A 19,270-nucleotide genomic window follows, 5' to 3' on the forward strand; every position below is an offset into this window, starting at 1 on the left:
GCGGGCGCTGATAGGCTGGCCGCGGTCTCGTGACGGCGGCGGGGCGCCTTCCTCCCCCCCGCCCTCCCCGCCCGCCGCTCCGGGGTTCCCCCTCCCGTCCGCAGCTCGCCAGCCCCCCGCGTTCCATTGTGTGCGCCAGCGCCGCCGGGCCCCGCCCCCAGGCCTGGCCCCGCCCCCTTTTTTCTCTTGGCTCATTTCCGGCCGCCGCCGCCGCCGCTCGCTTCCCTCTGAGGACTTGGGAGAGTGAAGAAACAACAGCCGCCATTTTGTTTGTGTGTGAGCGACTGAGGGAGGGAGCGAGAGACCGAGCCGGACGGGGCGAGCCAGGGGGAGGGCAGCGCAGAGAGACCCAGGGGCCCGGCCAGGGGACGGGGAGAGAAGAGAGAAGCTGAGACGCCCGCCCCCCTCCCCCCGCCAACCTGCCCCTCCTCTCTCTTTCTTCTTCTCTTTTTTTTTTCTTTCTGATTTTTGGCTTCTCCCCCTTCCTCTCTGCCTTTCCTTCTCCCCTTCGTCCCCCGCTTCTGCCCGCCCCGCCGCACACGCCACAGGAGCGGCCGCCGCCGAGCGCCAGGCAGGGGCAGTAGGGAGCCTGCGCTCGGCCCCCGCGCTCCCAGCGCCGTCCCGCCCCACCCCCCCCCGCCGGGGAGCGCCGGGACCCCCTCCCCCTCCCAGCCATTTAACCCACCCCGCGGCGAGCCCCCCGCCCTCCCCCAGCGCAATTTTCCTTTTATTATTTTAATCTTAATCGCTCCCTCTCGCTGACCGGCTTCCCCCCCCCCCCCAACCTACCAAGCTCTTCGCTTCCTTCCCCACCCTCGCAGCGGCCGGGAGGGAGTCCCCGCCGCGCCCCGGCAGCGGCCGAGGCTTTTCCCCGTTGCTTTTCCGCCCGCCGCCCCGTGCCTCGGCGGCAGCGGGGACGGCAGCCCCCTCCCTGCCCGGAGCCGGCGCTCGCCACCATCCTCAGCCACCCGGGAGGGGGGAAGGTAGGCAGAGAGGGGGGGAGGGGCCGGCTGCTTCTTCTTCCTCCTCCTCCTCCTGCCGCCGCCGCCGCTGCTGCTGTGGGATCGGCCCCTCTGCCTGCGCTGGAGGGGGGGGCACCCCGCTACTGAGAGCGAGAGAAAGAGGAAGGGGAAAAAAGAGAAGAAGGGGGGGGCAGAAAGGGTGTTGAAACCCGCCCCCCACCTTCCCATCCCGCGATCGGTGCTGCCTCCATCAGGACAACAACCCCTCCTCCTTCCCCGCACAACAAGATGTGAAGCGGAGACTCCTGGGACTTATCCTCACCCTCCTCATCCTTACAGCTCCCCTTTCTGCAGCCATTAGTGACTGGCGAGGAAGAAGCGAGGGGAGCTGGGGACCCCGCGCACGCTCTGCCTCTTTCGCCGCCTCCTCCCCCCCCCAGCGCTGTCGCTGGCGGTGGGTATTTTTTTGCAGGGTGGTGTTGGAGGGGGAAAGAGCTGCTGCTAGAGGACGGTGATCTTTTTTTCTTTTTTCCTCCTCCTCTCCCCTCCTTCGCCCGCCTCCTTGTGGCGATGAGGAGGAGGAGGACGGCGCCGAGGAGGAAGAGGCTGATGGCGGCGGTGAGGAGGCAGCAGGAGGAGGAGACCCCCCGAAGGATGAAGATGATGATGGTGGCGGCGGCGCGGAAGCAACAGCAGCACAACAGCCGGGATTAATTTTACTAAAAACCCACCAGCCTCTCCTTTTTTTTTTTTTTTTTTTTTTTTTTTTGGCGGGGTCTTTACCAGCTTTTCCCATCTTTGCTCTGCCCTTTCGCCTGGGGGAAGAGGCCTCTTCCCCTCGCTGCTCCCACCTTCTCTCCGCTTCTCCACTGCCGCCTTCCCGGAGCCCGAGGGGCAGAAAAAGGGGAACTTGGCCCCCTCCTCCGGCAGATCCTCCTCGCTCGCTCTCGTTGTTATTATTGTTCTTCAGCTGACTCGGGGCCTGGGAAGAAGGCGAAGGTTTTGGGCCCCCCCACTCCCCGTCTCTCTACTCCGAGTGATTGTCTAAAAAAGAATTAAAAATGGCCGAGAATGTGGTGGAGCCGGGCCCGCCTTCAGCCAAGCGGCCTAAACTCTCCTCACCGGCGCTCTCCGTGTCCGCCAGCGACGGCACAGGTCAGTCTCGGGGGCCCAGGCTCTCAGCCTCTTGCTGCCACAATTATTGCCCTTTTCTCTCCTCTCTTGCCTAAATCTCCTCCTCCCTTTTGCTTCTTTAACTTGTTCCTTCCTTCCGCCTGTCTCTCTGTGCTTTCTCCCCTTTTCGTTCTTTTTTGCAGTTGTGTTAATGCCATAGGAGGGTGTTCGGTTGTTTCTGCCTTTTTATTTTTTGGAAGTGATTGAAAGCAAAGCTGTTCAGTTTATTGTGCTTTTGATCAATCACAGATAAGACTAACTAACAGTTTGTCATTTTCTTGTCTTTCACAATAGTAATTACTACAGAGCTCCTCATTAAGCATATGCCTTTAATTCCAGTTGCAGAAATATGAAATGGTGTTTACGATGATGCTTTTGTACACTTTATTGTCGATTTCTGTGTGTATGTTTGCATATACAGGCACACAAATGCATACCCTTTTTTTTTTTTTAACCTGTAAATAAGGTGTTTTTACAACTCATTTAGAAACAGATTTATTTCTCTATTCTTTTTCCTTTACCCTCTTTACATGCACTCTGGTTATTTGATTTACTTTTTACAATCCTTCTTACTCTTCCTTGCACAAGGATTTCTAAAAACTATTTTTTGTTTCAAATAGACCATCGATTTAAGAAAAACAACTAAAAACAAAATCCAGATTGCAAGTTTGGGGCTTAAGGCTTATCAAGAGTCTTAATGTTGTAGAAACAAAATATTATTTCACCTTATTTGCATTAAGAATCAATATGGAGTGCAGTTCATTCTGCATCTCCCATTTCTTTGCTGCGAGACCAAAATGTCTGAAATTCCCCTGTAGACTTATGGGTTGGGAAGATAAAGGGGCTTCTCTGCAATCCTGCAGAGGTCTTTGGTGATGTTTTAGTAGAGAGGAGTAAACTACTTTGTGAAAACTCCAGAGTTGCTGTGAAGTCAAGCTAGAGGTTGGAAATCTCAGGTGTCCCCATCCCTAACAAACATGAACTGGTTGTACTGGGAGGGGGGAGAGAGTAACAAAGGGCTGCTCTGCTTTTTAATGCTTCATGTGAAGCAGATGAGCATTTGGTGTCATTTTGCTCTGAAAGTACTTGGTTACCTGTCCCACAGGAGTTTCTTTAAACTCACTTTAGATCTTCTTAGCCTTTAGGAGTTGGAGGAGGCTGCCTTCTGCCATAGTCTGGTGAGTGGTGGTGTTCCTGGTGCCACCAGTCTTGTTCACTGCAGTTAGAGCTGCCAAGAAAAGGAAGAGTACAAAAAAAATGGCTGGTCATTTGACAGTAAACAGGAGGTTTAAATATCCAGTTTTTGGCTGAGCACTGGATGTGATTCCACTTTGAATAATCTTCAAAATTTTGATTTTTGCCTTCTCTTTATTCTTGGTGAGTGATGTATTAGTTTTTTAAAAAAAGTTTATATGTAACTTTTAGAGCATTTTAGATATAGGCAGTATTATGTTGTAACGAGCAGATGACTAGTCTTAATATCAACAGGTCTCTAGTAAGAGAGTAGGAGAGGGCTGGAGGAGCTCTTTAACTACAGCTAGTTGTGGAGTGTGGGTTTTTTTGTTTTTGTTTTTTTTTTTTTACACTAGACTTGGAAAGCAGTGCTTAATTCAGTAGTAATCATTTTCATTCTTTCTCTTGACAGTGTTGGTCTTGCTTTGTGTAGGAGGTTAAATAAAAAATGGATATTGTGAGAGAAGTCCCGTTGCTTGAAAGTAGGAAAGTTGAAGGCTTATTCAGATGAATGCAAGTATCAAAGTTAAGGCATTTGTGATCAAATAAGATTTGCGTAAAGTGAATTTATTTTGGTGTAAGAGGTGCAGATCTTCATGGAATACTTAATTTCTTTTGTTAGTCTACTGGGCAGTTTAATTGGTTATCTCTTTATAGTTATGGTGAAACACTAGGGATTACTGGACAAATTCAAAGGAATTCAGTTATGACATTGTAGTGTGCAAAATAATGTTCAAATTTTTTTGAAGTTGTTGAGATTATCATCACCTGATAGCTGTCCAGAGGCTTATAGTGGTGCAAATATTTCATGTATACTACAAAAAACTATTGAAGGATTCTCATTCTTCTGGATTTTGTTGGCAATTTATTACCTGGATTTAGGACACTGCCACTTTCTGGTTTTAATGTGATATCATATCTGTTCCTCTAATTAAAAAATAAAGTTAACTTGCTTAACTAATAAGCATGCTTTGTGGGTTATATTTTTCATTTACTGCTTGAGTGACTGAAGGTTTTTTGTCTAATTTTTGCTGTTGTGGGCAGCAGCATTGAAGTTTACTTTTTTTAACCTATCTGCTCCTTAAAATTGCTTTGAAATAGTACAAGGAACTTTTATATAGTAAATTGCACTTATAGAAGCTGGTGTATTGTCCCCACTCCTGAGTTAATTATAGAAAATCAGAAACATGGTGCTTATGTACTTACTCAAGCACTCTTTTTAAACATAGTGTTAGATTTGCAACATCATTATCCAGAGCGGTCAGAAACTTGCACTGTTGGTGAAACTTCTTCCAGCACGTGTGCATGGTGGGCCTTTTTAGTGTGTTTCTTCTGCTGTTAATTTTTTTGACTCATTTCTTAACCTGAAGTACTGATCTAGCGTGTTAGATATCTAAAAATAATGTCTCAATCTAGTTAGGTTTTGTTCCCAAACTTGCAGATGTTGTGTATTAGCATGTTGGAGACTAAAACTTAGTCTCTAATTCATCTGTGTTTTTTATTGTAGACCTGGACGATACTGATATTTTGGGCTTGAAAAGTGCTAAAAAAACTTGCATGATGCTGGTTTTCTTCTAGAGGGAGGTCAGCAAAGGTTGTCCTAGTAAGCTTGATTTATTGGCAGCAACCAAATATAGCTGCTTTTCCCACTGTTACAGTGCTGCATCTTCTGTCTTAAGTCTTAAATGCTTCATGTGTTCCCTGCTCTGAAGCAGAATTTGCTTTGCCATGGAACATACTTTATTAGTATAGTTTTAAATAACTTCATTACTGCCAATTTCTTGTTTGGGAGGTGAGAATAAAGTAGTGTTAATAAAGTTACTGGGAGACTGAAATGATTTTAGCAGATATTTTATAATAAACATTTTAAAGTAATTTAGAAAGTCTTGGTATTGTCACTATCTTCTAGTATATTAGTAGTGAATTTTTGAATCTCATCTCTTCATTCCTTATTTTTGTTATATTCGGACCGGTTCTTAGCTTCAGGAACAGGGCTGCGCGGTCTCTTTTATATCTCTCTGCCAGAGATTTCTACAACCTCCTTTATATTTAAATATTAGATTTCTTGAAAAGGAGAATGACAATTACACACATATCTTGTTCAGATATCAAGTTTTCCAAAGACCATTATAACTCAGCAGTGGGGTCACCTTTTGTTGGTACAGTGTCCTTACAATGGGATGAGTTTTTGTGACACTTCTGTGCCAGCACAGCTCGTTTGTAGACAGGGTTACATTGACATAAGTGATTTGCCAGTGTAGCTTATTTTGCTTACCTTGCTTTACTGGCAGAAACACTGTTTTGATACGTTGCATCTAGTCTAACAAGACCTTCTTACACACTGTATTAGCAGACTACTTGGGTGCACCAGTCTGTTTTCAGGATACTTGCCCTCTATAACGAAATTGCAGCATGTCCTTAAAAAACTAGTTCCTTCAGTAAAAGAGTGGAAGTCTTTTATAAACATACATTTGTAACTACATACTTCAAATCAGTGTTTTTTTCAACATTTTTATTAATAAACCCTTCATTTTTTTTCTGTGGAAATGCAGGTGCACTGAAATTGCCACACAGATTTCTATAATATATGTAGGCAGGGTGAATTTAGTCATCTTGTATAGACTCCCTCAGAAAACATTCCTGGTCCACAGAAGTTTATGTTTGAGCTGTGGGTTCAGAACTGCTGTGTTTCATCAAGGAGTAAAAATTGAATATACTCTGTGTTGCAACATGTTTTTGTGGTATCATGTCTTTTGGTTGCTTGACTCAAAAACAGGATTTTGAGTGCTAAGTGTTTCTGGTAAGCCATAGCACTGAAGTCAGTTTTCGACAATTAATTAGCTGTCACATGAGTTGAATCAGAGATCACTGCATATTTGTGATATGTGCCTTAACTTTCTTCAGTTTACTATATCCAAAAGTCACATTCTTCTGAGTAATAGAATATCTTCAATCTCCCTCCATGTCAATGATCATCTCTTATAAAATTTGCGTGTCCCTTTTTTCAGGAGCTACCTCTGACCTTTAAAACTTTACTTTCCCTTACTGCAAAGGTGTATAGATCTTGTAATGAAACTTCTCATCTGAACTACTGTAACTTTGACTGAGACTCATCTTTTATTTGTTCCAAATGCACCAGGCTGTTTCTTTGCTAGAAATGAATCATATTAATTCTTGTCTCATTGTCTTCTCCAGAGACATTTTGCTAGGTATTCAACTATATTTGTAGACTGCTATGGATTTTTTCTTACTGCTCATGTGCACTTTTCTTCTTTTCAAATTAAGTACTTTTCACACTTCTCCCTTCCTGACTAAAGGTTGGTTAAAGTATTCTTTTAATACTAAGACCAAGTCATTAGCTACATTTAATTTATGATGGTCAGTTAGAAATTTTTTTATCCCTTGTTGAGAGTGACATTTTTTTCACTGTTTTTTTTCCAAGTATTAATTGTTATGAGAGGAGAGATGCCTTAAATTAGGGTTTGTGGGATGGCGTGTGCTGTAAATTGAGTATATCAGTAGATTAACTTCTAAGCTGGTGGTGGATGCTTGTGGAGGAAATAAGTATCTCTGCCTTGTAGTTACATAGGTTATCCAAGTAAATACATTAAGAATAAGATTTTTGAGATACCTGCTAAATGGATTGTTATGATGCTTGGTAACATTTTAAAAAATCATCTTACAGGCTTTTGAACTTCTTAGATTTCTGATCTGCTACACCTCTGCTTATTTTGACCCTGTCACTGAGTGGATTGTGTGTTTGACGTAGATATGTACGCTTTCTGAGCAGTGTTAGAAAAGTATTTAATTTTTCTAAGAAATACACACCACACTTTAAAGACCATACATGTTCTGATGTAAAACTGAGTCTTGAACAGTTAAGAAGAAAAAACTTTGATACTAGAAAGCCAGTTTACATTTGCAATTTAAAAATACTGATTCACAAGTTTGGTATTGCAGGGGAAAGCCTGTGTGGCTGTTAGGAAGTTAAATCTTAGATTCAAGAAAAAAATACTTATAATCTTGCATTTTGTCCCTCATACTCCCAGAGCCAGGGTTAGGATTTAGTCTAAAGAGTGCCTAGTTCAGGCTATCGACTAGTTTTGTATTTTTGCAGATAAACTTGGGCTTTCTATGAAGTCCAGTGAATTCTAGAGTTTGGACACTTTTTTGGGGGGGGAGGGGGGTTTGTGAAGTACTGGTGATAAACACTAAACTTTTACTGCAGGAGTTCTGGTTTCTTGTAACTCTACAACTTGAAGAAAAAAAACTTTGTTACTTCACTTTAATTTCATCTGATTTAGTATGTATTTTTTGCCTTTTCTCCTTAGGCAGTTTAGTTATCTTCAGCGTCACTTCTGTGTCTTGTTAGCTGCCTTGGCAGAAGCAGCCTTTCAGTGCTTGTTGCAGTGATGTAATGATCTTACTTTAATCTTCAACTGAACCAGTGCCCCCTCTGAGGGGGCTTGGACAAAAGTCATTTAGATTTGGTTTTTGACAAATGGAGTAATTTTGTTGTGTAGCTTTCACTGACAGATAAACAATGCACACCTGTCTCCAAGGATTTGGCTTTTCTGTCTTGTCTTAAACTGTAGCAGCAGGCTGAAGTAAAATACATCTGTCTGTGCATATGGTTGTATGCACTGACAAAACATCCTTGATTACATAGAATTTGGTTACATGAAGCCAACAAGTAGAACTTGAACTATGGCAATTTTATTTGCAGAAATCCTCTCCCTGAGTGTTAAGTGGCACATTTGAGAACATGATTTTATTTTCCTAAATAGCAGCATGTGTCCTAAAGATGGACTGGCATATGATTGCATTTAAAATTCTTTAAAAACTTGACATGTTATATTCATCTTCAAGCACTCCTTTCATGAAAAACTTTTTCAAGAAAATTAAAGTTGAATTCTGAGCTGCCATCATAGTAACTCGTGGTTTAGTTGGTTATGTCAGCTGTGTTTACAGAAACATCAAAGATATGAAATTCTGGTCCAAACTAGGATTATCACACAAAGGGGAAATTACTAGGTACATGTTCTTCAAAAACTGTGGAGATTATTTTCTGTTATTGGTAATGGTGAGATGGAATGGATCAAACTTGCTCTTTTCCATTGGTGGCGCGAATCACATCTATACTGCATTTATTCCTGAATTGTCAGAAGCAGAGCTTTGAACAACCATGTCAGTTTTTTGTTTGTAGGTGTTGTGAAGAATCATGATGGACTGGAGAGGCATCATAATTCTTCTACAGAGGTGTTCCTAAAACAAATGATCTACTGTTTCTTGCTTTGAAGAACTCCCAAACACAAGTGAATAGATAATTTCTCGTACTGTGTTAATGAGCTGAAATAGTCTTAATTCTCTGTTTAGAATTCTAATCAAAAATAAAACTCTGGCACAATGCTGATGTTTGGTTTGTTCAATACAATTTCTGCTGAAGCTAAGCTGCCTTTTCTGTATGCCTGGATGTCATTTCACTTGCTTCTGGGAATTAGTGGTTCAACATAAAGAAGTTTGGTCTGCTGACTTCTGTTTTTTATTTGTGTGTGTGTGTACACATTTGTCTGTTTATAAATCCAGCACTGCTTTTCTGCTTTTACATAGGAGTAATGTTGAATGAATTCAAGTCAATAATGCTCAAAAAAAGACTGGACTTTCTGGTAACTGTATATGCAGATGGCATCATTTTGAAGTTGGTATTAACTTTACAATGAAATGAACTTTATTCTTTTCTTGGAACTAATTTGTAATCTCTTCAAAAATGAAACTGATTCAGTATGTTTGTGGATGTGCATGTGTTCATTTCCTAAATGCAAGTGTCCATTCTTTGTCCAGCAGTGTAGCAGACCAACAAGCCATTACTAACTTTCCAGACTTGTTTTCATGGTGGTCCACCACTTATCAGACTCCTAATTGAAATGCCAGTATTACTATCTAACAATACCACAGACCAATAGTTACTTAATGTGGTCTTTTGGTAATTTCAGTGGCACACACAGGATAGTCTTGGGAATAAGATTACTAGTATAGGGACTTTTCACTAGGTTTAAAGCTGACACAGTGAAATTTGTGCAAATAGCAACATGTTCACAAATAAATGATTGCGTGTGTGTTAAGCCAAATTTATTTTAGTATTTTCAAATTAGAATTTCAAAACCTTCGTCTTATTTGGGTCTTCAGTCACTGCAAGACTAGTACCTTTTCATTGTATTACATAAAAATGTAAATGTGCTGTTTTTTTCAGAGACACGACAGTAGTGTCTCTGAACTTACCCCTTAGGTAAATGTTAGAACATTAAAAGCACTCTGTTTTGATTCTTGCACCCAGTCTTTTTCATATGATTATACCAATTCCATTTCTCTAGAACAGCTACAAAAAACATTCCCGAATCGTAACCATCAATTTCTCTCTATGGTTTTCAGTACTGGAAACCACCTGTGATCAACTGTACTTCTAAATACTGCTTTAAAAAGTACTTTGAATATGTTTATGAAAATGAAAAGTTTGTCATAAATACAGTTTTATATAAAATAGCAGAGCTTCTCTGAAGTTGCAAGACCAGCCCCCATCCAGTCTATTAAAGTTGACCTTTCTGCTGATATTAGCTTGGGCCACGCATTAATTAGACTTCTAGATTATTGTTCTGAACAAAATTGACTGTTTTCTTAAAAAGTTGGTGTGTTTGGGACAGTGTCTGAATAGGGATTAGGATAGATTTAAAAAAAAAAAAATGCTGGAAGAAAGAATGAGGTCCAAAAACAGGCTGAGATAGATATGGAGCAATAAGTTGTTGCTTCTTTAGAATGGTATTTCTTCTTTTTTTAAAAAAACTTGCAAAATAATTCTGTTGTTGCAACTAATATGAAATCATGTGCTTTCCATAGCTACTTAATTGGACTTTTTGACCAACACACTTTGTTTCTAAATACTATACCTGAAGTTGTTTTAGCATGACTTGTGCTGTTGCATTTGTTGTTGTCCAGTAGTTCAGAGCTCTCTCTCAGAATGATTGCATATGTCCTTTTTAGATGTATTTATTTGCCTTTATTTTTTGCAGTCGTGCTTCAAATTTATCAGCAACTATATTCAAGTGCCTTGATGTGGTGGGAAAAAAAAATCAGGTCTTTTCTGGATCAGCCAGGAAACAAGGAGGCAATACTTCACCAGTTTCTTACAGAAAACAGAACAAATAGCAAAGTTCTGCTGAAGATCTTGTTACGTAAATACTGTAATACAGAATAAAAAATCTCAGTTGATGTGGCAGAAGCAGCAACGGAGAGCTCTGCATCAGACTTCTGCTTCAGGGAGTGAGTGATGATTAGGGTTATATAGAGACCGATGACCTAGAATTTTGGAAGTAGCAGTTGTGATGTTGAATCTAGACTGTATTATTTTAAGCTGGTTGTTCAATTTTTTCCCTTTTGTCTTGCATCAAATTAGTAGATTAATTAAAGTTAACTCTAGAACTTAAGGTAGGAAAAATAGTTTGGCAAGGTCCTTGTTGTCTTTAGGCAAATGTGGCTTTGTAGAGGGTCTGCATGCAAAGCCTTCTTGGTAATGGCTTTAATGAGAATAAAATAATCTGATCTCCAAAATACTGTACAGCCAGATTCTCTCATATCTACCTGCGAGGGTTTTTGCCTCTTAGAATGTATATGTTTCTTTCCCCGCCCCCCCCACCCCCCAAAGGAAAAAAAACCCTGTCTGAATATGTCTATCTTAAGTCCTGTGCAATGGCAGAAAATTAGGAATGGTGGAAAATTAGGTGTGTTCCCCACCCCAACCTTTACTTGTCTGTCTGAAACTCTCTGAAATAGAGTTGACTGCTTGTGTGCTGGCAGACGGGCACAGAATTCAGAATGAGGCTGGCAGACTGAAATTATGTTCTGAAAGAAATAATGTAATTTTAGTAGGGACACATCCAAAGTGGTATACCTGGATAGGAATGACAGGTGTGCTCATACAGACTGGGGAGCAATGAGCAAGTCAGCTATTTTACTTTTAATAGAAATAATTTAAAAAAAAAAAACAAGTTGTTGATCACAGGCTTGAACACAAGTCATGTGCAGTTCTGAAAAGCAAAAAATCCACGCATCTTGCTGGGATATCTAAAGAGTAGTGTAGCAAAGAGTCAATAGCAAGTACTCTCCCTCTTTATTTGGCATTGGCTCAAGTTTTGGTGGAATACCATGTCCAGTTTACTGTTGCATCTCAAAGCAGATATAGACCAACTGGAAAATTGCAGGAAAATAAGATGAGAGAGGACTACAAGTCTAATTGTATAAGGAAAGATTGAAGGAATTACATGTTTTAAGTCTGAAGAGACACTAGGAAGACCAAGTGAACACTACCGTCTGTAGGGAATGAGGTACATATATTGCTGGCCTGCAGGAGGATGTAGATGACATCTTGAATCCCTTCCAGCCTTATGATTTTGATTCCAGTTTTTTAAGAAGTTGAACATCTCTTCTAGTTAATCTCTGGACTAGGCAAAAAAGCTTACCTCTAACAGTTTTGAATTAAAGTTAGATTAGGTGATTAGGTGAGCAAACTTTGGCCTCTTCAGGGACCTACTTGGAGGAATCCCATGGGTGAGGGCCCTAGAAGGAAGGGGTGTTCAAGAGAGCTGGTTAATATTCAAACATCACTTCCTCCAGGCTCAAGAGCGGTGCATCCCTATGAGTAGGAAGTCAAGCAAAGGAGGCAGGAGACCTGCATGGATGAGCAAGGAGCTCCTGGCAAAACTCAACCAGAAGAAGGAAGTCTACAGAAAGTGGAAAGGGGGACAGGCCACTTGGGAGGAATATAGGAACGTTGTCAGAGTATGCAGGGATGTGACGAGGAAGACTAAGGCCCGTTTGGAATTAAATCTGGCAAGAGATGACAAGGACAACAAGAAGGGCTTCTTCAAATACATCAGTAGCAAGAGGAAGACTGGGGAGAATGTGGGCCCTTTGCTGAATGGGGTGGGTGCCCTGGTGACGAAGGATGCAGAGAAGGCAGAGTTACTGAATGCCTTCTTTGCTTCAGTCTTTACTGCTCAGGCCAGCCCTCAGGAACCCCAGACCCTGGAGGCAAGAGGGAAAGTCTGGAGAAAGGAAGACTTTCCCTTGGTGGAGGAGGAGTGGGTTAGAGATCATTTAAGCAAACTTGACACCCACAAATCCATGGGCCCTGATGGGATGCACCCACGAGTGCTGAGGGAGCTGGCGGACGTTATTGCTAAGCCACTCTCCATCATCTTTGAAAGGTCATGGAGGACAGGAGAGGTGCCTGAAGACTGGAAGAAAGCCAATGTCACCCCAGTCTTCAAAAAGGGCAAGAAGGAGGACCCAGGGAACTACAGGCCAGTCAGCCTCACCTCCATCCCTGGAAAGGTGATGGAGCAGCTCATCCTGGAGGCTATCTCCAAGCATGTGGAGGAAAAGAAGGTGATCAGGAGTAGTCAGCATGGCTTCACCAAGGGGAAATCATGCCTAACCAATCTGATAGCCTTCTATGATGGAATGACTGGCTGGGTAGATGAGGGGAAAGCAGTGGATGTTGTCTACCTTGACTTCAGCAAGGCTTTTTGACACTGTCTCCCATAGCATCCTCATAGACAAGCTCAGGAAGTGTGGTTTAGATGAGTGGCCAGTGAGGTGGATTGAGAACCGGCTGAATGGCAGAGCTCAGAGAGTTGTGATCAGTGGCACAGAGTCTAGTTGGAGGCCTGTAGCTAGTGGTGTCCCCCAGGGGTCAGTACTGGCTCCAGTCTTGTTCAACTTCTTCATCAGTGACCTGGATGAAGGGACAGAGTGCACCCTCAGCAAGTTTGCCGACGATACAAAACTGGGAGGAGTGGCTGATACGCCAGAGGGCTGTGCTGCCATTCAGAGAGACCTGGACAGGCTGGAGAGGTGGGCAGAGAGGAACCTCATGAAGTTCAACAAAGGGAAGTGCAGGGTTCTGCACCTGGGGAAGAATAACCCCATGCGCCAGTACAGGTTGGGGGTTGACCTGCTGGAAAGCAGCTCTGCGGAGAAGGACCTGGGAGTGCTGGTGGACACCAAGTTAAGCATGAGGCAGCAATGTGCCCTTGTGGCCAAGAAGGCCAATGGTATCCTGGGGTGCATCAGGAAGGGTGTTGCCAGCAGGTCGAGGGAGGTGATTCTCCCCCTCTACTCAGCCCTGGTGAGGCCACACCTGGAGTACTGCGTCCAGTTCTGGGCTCCCCAGTACAAGAGGGATGTGGCACTACTGGAGCAAGTCCAGCGAAGGGCTACAAAGATGATTAGGGGACTGGAGCATCTCTCTTACGAGGAAAGGCTGAGAGAGCTGGGCCTGTTTAGCCTGGAGAAGAGAAGGCTGAGAGGAGATCTTATTAACGTGTACAAGTATCTGAAGGGAGGGTGTCGAGAGGATGGAGCCAGACTCTTTTCAGTGGTGCTGAGTGACAGGACGCGAGGCAACGGGCACAAACTGAAACACAGACAATTCCATCTGAACATGAGGAAAAACTTTTTCACTGTGAGGGTGACAGAGCACTGGAACAGGTTGCCTAGAGAGGTTGTGGAGTCTCCTTCTCTGGAGATATTCAAAAGCTGCCTGGATGCAATCCTGTGCAGTGTGCTCTAGGTGACCCTGCTTGAGCAGGGGGGTTGGACTAGATGATCTCCAGAGGTCCCTTCCAACCTCAGCGATTCTGTGATTCTGTGATCTGTTGGTCTTGTCAGTGAATAGATCTGAGGCTTCAATACATGATTGCTGCGTATCCTTTTTACTTGTGTCATGTTCCTTCTAGTCATGCACAGAGTTCCTTTGTGAAATGCATCACTATTTACAACTTGATAACCTTGTAAGGGGTTCTTTGACTCCTAAACCATTTCAGATACATTTGTGGGTAGCGCTTTGTTTTATATCTGTGCTTCAAACTTAATAAATGTTTTAACTTCCACCTTTGGCTTTGCTCCTGTGTTTTCATGGACACCTGAGTATTGTCTTGTGAAAAAGTGATTCCTTGTCTTGAGTTCTGCTGTCTTTATTGAGTTCTGGCTTTTTTTTTTTAAAGGGCACTTCAGTCAATACCCCTTAATTTTCAGATCTGTAGGGTTGGTGCTTGACTGCAAGCTTGAATAGCATGTTCCTCTGGGATATTGGTCATGTCCTTTGGGCATTTTCTCTGTTACATCTAGGCCCTGTTCAATTCCTTGGATAGCTTTCATGTCAACATGCAGGGGAGGTATGGAACTCGGCACCTTACTGTTATTCTTTGTCTGGAAGCACAGCGAAGTTATCATGCTTTATATGTAGTCCAGTATCGTCTGTGTTTCCTGTCAACACTGACATGTGCGTGCTTCCTATTCAGTGTCCTGTACTAAGCCTTGTCCACTTTTTTCATTGTGAACTTAACTGTGATATAGCTTGATCTACTGATATGTTTCTGGAGCCTAGAAACATTTTGCTAAAAGGTGACTCTTCAGTGACTTTTTAATTTGATACGTGTGTGTTCAGAATATAATAAGTGAGATCTGGAGACAGGAACTGTAAGTATCAACCTGCTGTAAGACCAGTAGCAAGGTAAGCATTGGAGTAAGTTGTCATCTTACATGACTGGCATGCAGGGTTCTTCGGGCATCACTGTTCACACATGATGCTGGTCCCTCAGATGCACCAACTCTCCTTTGAGGCTGAACGCTTAAGTATCTTGAGTCTGAGGATGCAATACACGAGTGTAAAGCATTGTGGGCTATCGTGTAGCACATGAGCAAGTTCTTAGGAAAAATAAGATTATTCACTCCAGTCTATTGCTAGAACCAGATAATCTCCATATTGATAGAAATGGCTATTTTATTCTCAAAGGTGAGTAGAAGTCCGTTATCTTAACCCAGAAATGAAAGAGAACTACTGAATCATGACTGTAGGCTAGAAAGCATACAAGAGAAGCTGACATTTGCTGCTTGAACTCACTTGTAAAATTCTCTGCTAAATAATTAGTATGGAAGTATTTTCCTTGGATTATAAACATCTTGGTCTGAAATGATTTTTGTTTAATCTCTACCTTGCTTTGCATGCTTTGATAACTATTTTATCACTGGGGCTGCTAGGTGCTATTGCAGCAAAAATGGCTTGAAATAAGTATTTTGCAACTCAGTTGAAAGGTGATTGCTTTGTAGGGCACAGATTTCCTAATGATTTAAGGACTTTGATTGCTCAGTCTAAATCTGTACTAATTTTAAGCCCATTTTGATGTCAGGTGGGTTTCCAACCCAGACCTCTTGGTTTCCTTGCATCTTGCTGGCCAGATGCTACCAAAGGCAAATTTGCTACAAGTTGGATATTTGTAGGGGTCAAAACTAATAAAATAATCCATAGTATGCAACACATAAGCAACATGTAAGTTAACACACTCCCCCCCCCCCAGTTGCTTTCTCATATTTTAGGGTGCAGTTCATATTACTTATTCTAGTCTATCTGGACTGCCACTGGAAGAAGTAGGCTTGCTCTATCTACGGTCTTTTCTGACCAGCTTTCTCACTACTTGCCAGGGCGAGTTGGGCCATTTTCTTGGCTCTACAGAAAGATTCACTTAAATGTACCACTAGCAAACAATTCCTAAAAGGGATAATTGTATGTCTTTGCATGCTGAGACTACCTCAGATTAACACTTTGATTACCTACTTGGTTGTTGTTTTATGGAGGTTCCTTCCTTCTCTTTCCTTGTAATCTTAGATGGTAATAGTAATCTATTCTACATCTTCTTGTTACCTGTGAAAAGAAATATATTAATAATACTTTTAATAACTTAATGTAGAATTGCACTGTACCACTCTCATGGGATCAAGATTTTTCTAACATTTGCTGAATGGACGTTACTGGATTTTTTTTTTTTGGGGGGGGGGGGGGAATCTAAGGCCAGGTTGTGCCTGTTGTGTTATATCCCAACTTTGCCATGTCTGTGATCTCTGGAGATCTTGGGATATAGAATCAGGTGGACAAACCTTTGCAGGACAAATCTGACTCCTTCCTCCAGCCCCCCGTTTTGTATTTTAGTTAGAAATCTTCATGCATCTCCTTAATGAAAAAGATTGCAAGGCTAGCAGTGGATTTAGTGTACTGGAAAGTCAATCAGTTCTCTGGATATTTATTGCTATTGTCTTAAGCTCTGCTGCTGGCTCTTATGTGAATGTATTTGCCGTTATCTTGATATCGTCTATGAACTGTCTGGCTTAGTCTGGTCAATTTTGGGGTTGGCTGTAGATAAAACCTCTCTATAGTGTGCTTTAGGATATGCATTATATGTAAAAGAATGTGAAATGCCTCAGAACTCTCGCTATATGCACACAAAGTGTTATTGTTCTGTATGGTCTTCTGAGACTGTTCACGTTTCAGTCTTGTATCTAAAATCTTCTGCCTCCTGGCAGTTGAGTAAAAATGTGTTTTCATAGTTGACCAGACAACTGAAAGTTTGGTCTTTTTCTTTCTTTCTTTCTTTCTTCCCCCACCCCCACCCCACTGGCTGAAGACTTTCAAGTTTGTCTTTTGGAAGAGACTTATGAAAAGGGCAAACTAACCCCAGCATATTGCTTTGTTGGTATTGACTTCTTGAGTTTTTAGGTTGTAGCTGCTAGTATTCTTTTAGAGAAATCTATTATATATTCTCCAGGGTTAAAAAAAAAACAGCATTTTTTATCTCTTATGAAAAGAAGAGATATACTTATATTTTTGATTGAAATTTTTGGATGTACAGAGCTAATGGAATCGCTGCTTAGTTAATATTTTTTTCTGTACATGGCTTTTGATTTTTTGTCTTCTGAGAAGATAAAAAGAGAATTAAAAACACTTAAAATTTGCCATTTTACTTCCTCTTCATGAGTTTGCACAGAATTTGGGGTGCGGTGTTGCTGTGTGCTGCTAGTATGGTTATGCGGTAGGTACAGGGCTTGTGCTGGTTTATATTGTTTCCAGACGCTGTACTTCATTCTTAAATTTAGTTTGATCATCTTCTAGGATAAATTTTGCTGGACAGTAGACTTAACTTGTGAATTACTGATTTATTTTACCTTTCTTTCTCACTCACTGAGGTGTTTTGTCAGGTTATTTAGCCAGAGTGTTTTCTAGATTATAGTCTTTCAACATCTGCCTATTTTTAGCCTTCTTAAATCAGCACGTATTATTTTTTGAATGCTTTCTCTATTTTCTTGATCTCCCTTCTAATTTGAAGGCCTCCTTCACTGTAACTTTCCCATGCTCATCAATATTCAATTCTTGAGCAAACTGAGCATTATAAGTTTTGTGTGTGTGTTTTGAGGTCTGTGTACCAATGCAGACCTCCAATTTCATTATTTTAAAATCAGAACTATGGCATGACTGTATTCTTTTGCTTCTTCCTGCACTTCTGAATCTTCAAAAACAATCATGCTGAAAAATACTAGAGAGGCAACTGAAAGATGAGACCTTAATATGTAGTGCAGTATGTAGCTTTTGGCACAAGGTTTCCCCTTCCGAAGATATTAGAATGGGATAAGTGATTTTAGTAGTTCAAAACAGTTCTTCAGTAGACTTTTCATTTGGTCTCTGGTGCTTTTCTGTAATGATGAATATATAAATGGAGTTATGAAATGTCTATTTTGGTATACCCACCTTCTTGCCAGCATAGCGCAATGTTTTCAGAATTCTTAAAAGTTATGATCTTATCTGTGTTAACAGTTGGGAAATTGTAAATATTCTGTTAGTCCTGGAGTTTAGAAGTTTAGTCATGGTATCATGCCAAACTTTTGCAGGTCAGCTTTCCTGACTTGCATGCTGTTTAGTCTTTCCCATTAACATTTTGAACAGGTGGTCTTGCCATCTTCTCTAGAAATCACTGTAATTGGCATTTTCCTTTTGAATGCTGTTGCAGTAGCTGAAATAATTAGTATTTTAGATCATTGTGTAGGTCTTCAGTCTTTGAAAGTGCAATGCCATACCTCCTACTGAGCATCCATAAAATGACCTTTCTGGCAAAAATGTTGGTGAACTATTAGAAGAGTTAAGATTAAAAAATGGTCCACTGCTATGTATTCTCAGATTCCAAATAGTAAGTTTTACAACCTATTTATTGTGAGTGGCTACATCATACAATAACTTGGCTTTTTTAGACAATTTTCATTTCAATTGCCATAGATTAAATATAAAAATCAAGGTGCATGCTAGGTCTGGAGGCCTAAGAACTCCTTGCTTTCTTGAGCAAATTGATCTTGGGTACTGTGCAGTATTCTCATATCTACATATCCCAAATAGTGATCTTTCCCCAATTTGCTACCTTGGGGATGACTTTGCAAGGGTACTTGTGATTCTTTTTTTTTTAATCCTACTTTTTTGCACAGCTTCACAGGCAGGAAGGTTACTTTAGTTTGGTTTCTGACTATGCTCTGTGAAGCAAAATTACTGACCGTCCAGTGAAGTTCAATAGAATTTTGCAGTTCGGTACTGGGAATGACAAGATAAACTGATATGCTCCTTTTTATTGTTTTTATGGTTTTATAAATAGATGGTAAATATTTTCCAAAAAACTTTACGTTACTATGCTAGTTATAACTATCCAAAAGTGACAAGAGTTCGGTGAAAGCTGGAAGTTAAGGACAGTGCCTTCTTATCAACTTTAACTTTTTTTATAAGTTTTGTTTAATTCCAGTGGCTAATTCCATGGGACTCTTTAATTCATTTTTTTCTTCCTTTCCTCCTCAAATTTCACAAGTCGAGAGCTCATGTTCTGAGATACCCAGTGGATCGTTCAACACAAACTGTAGAAGACTGAAGTAGTATGGTCTTGTCTGATTTTGACTTTGTAATATTTAGAGATGAAATTGGATGGTATTCAATAATAACTGATATGGGAATTTCACTGGAACGTAGCAAATGAAGTTTTGGTACT

The 19,270-nt window shown here is 41.5% G+C and overlaps 1 protein-coding gene across 2 annotated transcripts in view; it reads left to right on the forward strand.

Moving 5' to 3' along the window:
- The first annotated feature begins 795 nt into the window (after window positions 1-795).
- Window positions 796-19,270, forward strand: part of EP300 (E1A binding protein p300) — a 68,702-nt gene continuing 50,227 nt past the window's right edge. For both annotated transcript variants that reach the window (XM_067310495.1, XM_067310497.1), the window contains exon 1: window positions 796-2,117. In XM_067310495.1, the coding sequence (XP_067166596.1) occupies window positions 2,024-2,117 (94 nt within the window). In that variant the 5' untranslated portion in view covers window positions 796-2,023. The remainder of the gene's footprint in view (window positions 2,118-19,270) is intronic.

This window comes from Apteryx mantelli, chromosome 1 (assembly GCF_036417845.1).
Source record: "Apteryx mantelli isolate bAptMan1 chromosome 1, bAptMan1.hap1, whole genome shotgun sequence".
NCBI classification, from domain to species: Eukaryota; Metazoa; Chordata; class Aves; order Apterygiformes; family Apterygidae; genus Apteryx; species Apteryx mantelli.